At 41.1% G+C, this 4026-nt stretch overlaps 1 protein-coding gene across 1 annotated transcript; it reads left to right on the forward strand.

The window, feature by feature from the left end:
* The first annotated feature begins 1108 nt into the window (after nt 1-1108).
* Nucleotides 1109-3178, forward strand: LOC128746293 (sphingomyelin phosphodiesterase-like). The gene is made up of 4 exons (XM_053843340.1): nt 1109-1223; nt 1292-1752; nt 1804-2775; nt 2840-3178. The coding sequence occupies exons 1-4, from the start codon at nt 1109-1111 to the stop codon at nt 3176-3178; spliced, it is 1887 nt and encodes a 628-aa protein (XP_053699315.1).
* Nucleotides 3179-4026: the final 848 nt, after the last annotated feature.

Consider the following 4026-nt stretch of genomic DNA (forward strand, 5'->3'; position numbering starts at 1 on the left):
CTCTTATTTACTACATATGTGGCATGTATTTTTCATTTGATGATCGGGAACTGGCTTTTTAGTCAATTTAGTGCTAAAACCATTTGTAAACCTGTATTGGATCTTCTGGATAAGCATACGATGTAAAAAGGCATATAACAGTTTTGTGTTTGTTTCATAAATTCAATAAATGAATACACGAATTAATTAAATGAGCAAATTTCTTTATTGACGTTTTAAACTTGTGCTTAGGTTTATCAATAAGTTGTAACTTAATGATGCTATTTTCAGAAATTGCAAGAGCACAAAAATTGTTAATAGCATTGTTACATGTGGCGATTGCAATGATGGCAACCACGTGTTTATTTACCAGACGACGAACACGGTAACGGCGCTGCTAAAAATCAAACGATGATCGCAGTAAACACTGTCATGGCGTTTGCAATTCGCTGTGGATTTTATATGGAAAACCCATTTTTTGAGTTTTCTAATCTTTTAAGTAAATTTTTTGATTTTTCTCGCCGTAAAAACATAGCGGTGAAGAAAATGAATACAATAAAAAAAAAGATGGTGCAAATCGGACGCTCCGTTCTCAAGTGATGCGCGGTCGAACTTTTAAGCTCCTCTTTTATATATATAAGATTTATATGTTATTGAAAAATCTCTTGTTGCAAAAATCTGATGAAAGTCGTTATTCTACGAAGCCCGTTCATGAAAAATGCTCCATCTCAGAATAACCTTGAAAAGGCGGCAAATTGCTTCTTACGTAGAGTTTCATCCAAAACACAAAGGTTCAAGTTTTATGATTTATCAATCTCGCGTGGAACTGCTCCATTCCATAGTTGTGAACAACAATTCGCAATGTTACACATTGCCAAATGTACCTGATAAAATATTTTAGCATCTATTTTCATCTGATCGAACGGCCCCTTTCGACATTAAAGGAAGACAACGTGCGACTGGGATGTAATACGAAGCCGGCAAACAGATCGATTGTAATGATAATGACGACACCCCTCTGTCAGCTGGGTTAGGTAATTTTGTTATTTATATAAAAGATAGCAATTTGGCGCAGAAATTGTAGTCTAGTAGAAGATTTTTACGCAACATGCAGTCCTCGGGAGTCAGGATGAAATTATCAATTGCAACGTGGCTAACGCTTCTGATGATTATCACTGTGCATGGATATCAAGTAAAGCCAAAAAATTTCCATCAAATGGTGAACTTACTACAAGATCAATATGGTTGGTAAAATAGATGTTGAAATGGCTCATGGTTTTGGAATTAAACCGTTTCTTTTCTCTACATAAAGTAAATATTTTGAAGGATTTTCAGCAGGAACTTCAGGTTTGGCAACAAACTAAAGTGAGGACAGCGCGCCTTCAGCAAATGTTCCATGAGTGGAAATTTTCAAAAGCAGACCGTCGTAATGATTTGGAAGATCTTCCCATCGAAAGACAAACAACGTTCTGCATTCTCTGTCGGTCCATTGTGTCGCAGTTGATGCAGCAACGGATAGATGGAGCTACCAGGGCGGATTTGTTCGCAACAGCGTATGAACTGTGCACCAGTTTGCAGATTCAAGAATCGGATGTTTGCTTTGGTGTGATAGACATAAACATCGATATTTTCCTACATATTTTCGACGAACGGCCCAACTTGGGGGCGGACAGTGTGTGCGGTGTTATTTTCCAATCTTCATCGTGTGTGATCAACGATCCGGAGTTTCTTGACTGGTCCGTCAATGTGGATTCGGGTGGAGAACCCGTCTCAGTAAGTTAAATTTAAAATAGACTACTCCCATCTAATGAAGATATGTTTCAGCAATCGAAACACTTTCCAAACTCGCGAGGGGAAAACGATATCAAAATAGTACACCTAACCGACAGTCATTATGATCCGAAATACGAAGTCGGTTACAATGCGAACTGCAACAAACCGACCTGCTGCCGTAACGATCAAGGTATTCCAGACGACCCGGAAGATGGTGCCGGGTTCTGGGGAGACCTTCGACTGTGCGATTCTTCATGGGCATCCATCGAAGACGCCATTGATCACATTGTCGAACAGCACCCGGATGCAGCGTACATTTACCACACAGGAGATATAGTCGATCATGGTGTTTGGGAAACCTCGGTTAGTCATAATATTCGTACCATGAACCGGTTTCACAACAAGCTGGTGGAGGCATTTCCAAATACACCCGTTTACAATGCTATAGGTAATCATGAGGCCCATCCAACAAATGTTTTTGCCCCACCGACTGTGAATCGTTTGGAGTTTTCCTCGAGTTGGCTGTATAACTACCTGGCGGATGTTTGGGACCACTGGCTTCCACGATCGACCATCAATACAATCCACCAGGGTGGATTCTACACGGCACTAGTTCGTCCGGGGTTACGAATGGTTGTCGTCAACAATCAGGACTGTTACAACTTCAACTGGTGGATTCTGTGGAATCCGGGATATCTTGCAACGCAGCTTCAGTGGTTGCATGATATTCTGCTGCATGCAGAACGTAACGGTGAAAAGGTGCACCTTCTCGCTCACATTCCGTACAGCTCAAGTGGATCAACCTACTTCGTGTGTCAGCGGGAATTTCGTCGCATCGTCGAACGATTCTACGACACCATAAGTGCACAGTTTAATGGACACACCCATCGGGATGAATTTAACGTGTTTTACTCGCGGGAGAATCCCGAATTCGCTATTAATGTCGCGTGGAACGGGGGAAGTTTAACGGCCAGTCACATGAATCTAAACTATGTCGTGTACTACGTCGATCCGGAAACATACGTGAGTTGCACTTTGGAGGTTACCTATAATTAGATTCCATAATGATAGTTTGTACTTTTCACAGCAAGTGACCGATTTCGAGTCATACATCTTCAACCTAACGGAGGCAAACCGTTTCCCGGACAGGCGGCCAGAATGGTTCAAGCTGTACTCCTTCGCGGATGCGTTCGGAATGCACAACCTCAGTCCAGCCGAAGCCGATACGATGGTGAAACGACTCGGTACTCCAGCCGGTCGGAGTGAGCTACGAAGATACTGGGAGTTTACGGTCAAAATGGGTGACCTATCGCTAGCGGCCGGTTGCGATGACGACTGTCTGCTGAACCTTCTCTGCCGGATTGTCGTAAGCGAACTGAACGACGATGTGAAATGTGACGAGCTGAGAGAAACATTCTTTGATTAAGTTCACTCGAGATGGAACCGTATAAGTTAAAACAAAATTAAGGTCTTTTTCGAGAATTATCTTACTGGTTTGCCAGAATTCTATAAAATTTTGTTAATAAACTTATGAACGAAAATAAAATTTTTAAAATTTGTAGTCAAAAAACTCCTTCGTCCTTCTTATAGAAGAAAACTTTTTAGAAAAGAACCTTAAACTATCTTGCTTCTCATTTCTCATTTCACAGTTTTCACTTCTCAATCTTATTGCTCACTAGTCATTTCTCATTCCACACTTGGATTTTTCTATTCTCACGTCCCATTACTTACATTCCGTTACTTACTCCTCATTACACACTTTTCGTTACTCACTTCTCACTTCTCTATTTATGAATTTACTAGCTGATTACCCGGGGCACTTTTGTCTTTCATCCACAGTAACAGTATACCTGTTATGGTAACGAAAATTCTCAAAATGGAAGAAACACTTTTTGAATGTGTTTACACCCTTTGTCAGCTCCCTTCCCTTCTCCTGTTGTCCACCAATCACTTATAAATCTGTCTTCTTTTCGGCAATTCCCATAAAGCAATTCAAACACTTTTTTGCGTTTTTGAACCCTCCCCCTTGTCAATAACCATCATATCTCTCCTTTCAGAAATACCCTTTTGTCTTCTCCCTTTGTCTTCCAGCCACTTATACAACTGTTTCAAGTTCAAAAGAAACGCAGCTTCTTTTACTTATTTGGACCTCCTCCCGTGATGTGGACCACCCCCCTTTTGTCAACTCTCCTGTGCTGATTTCCTTATATCCAAGTGTGTTTCCCAAGTTGGGTGGACTGGAGAACGGCCAGCAAGCACCAAATCGTACATTAA

Source organism: Sabethes cyaneus, chromosome 1 (genome assembly GCF_943734655.1).
Source record: "Sabethes cyaneus chromosome 1, idSabCyanKW18_F2, whole genome shotgun sequence".
Lineage (NCBI taxonomy): Eukaryota > Metazoa > Arthropoda > Insecta > Diptera > Culicidae > Sabethes > Sabethes cyaneus.

What these genes read in the sequence shown, in the direction of transcription:
- LOC128746293 (XM_053843340.1), top strand. Translation starts at nt 1,109, where the DNA reads ATGAAATTATCAATTGCAACGTGGCTAACGCTTCTGATGATTATCACT. An exon ending in CTTACTACAAGATCAATATG is followed by an intron (nt 1,224 to 1,291) that starts GTTGGTAAAATA and finishes CTCTACATAAAG; the next exon opens with TAAATATTTTGAAGGATTTT. An exon ending in CGGGTGGAGAACCCGTCTCA is followed by an intron (nt 1,753 to 1,803) that starts GTAAGTTAAATT and finishes GATATGTTTCAG; the next exon opens with CAATCGAAACACTTTCCAAA.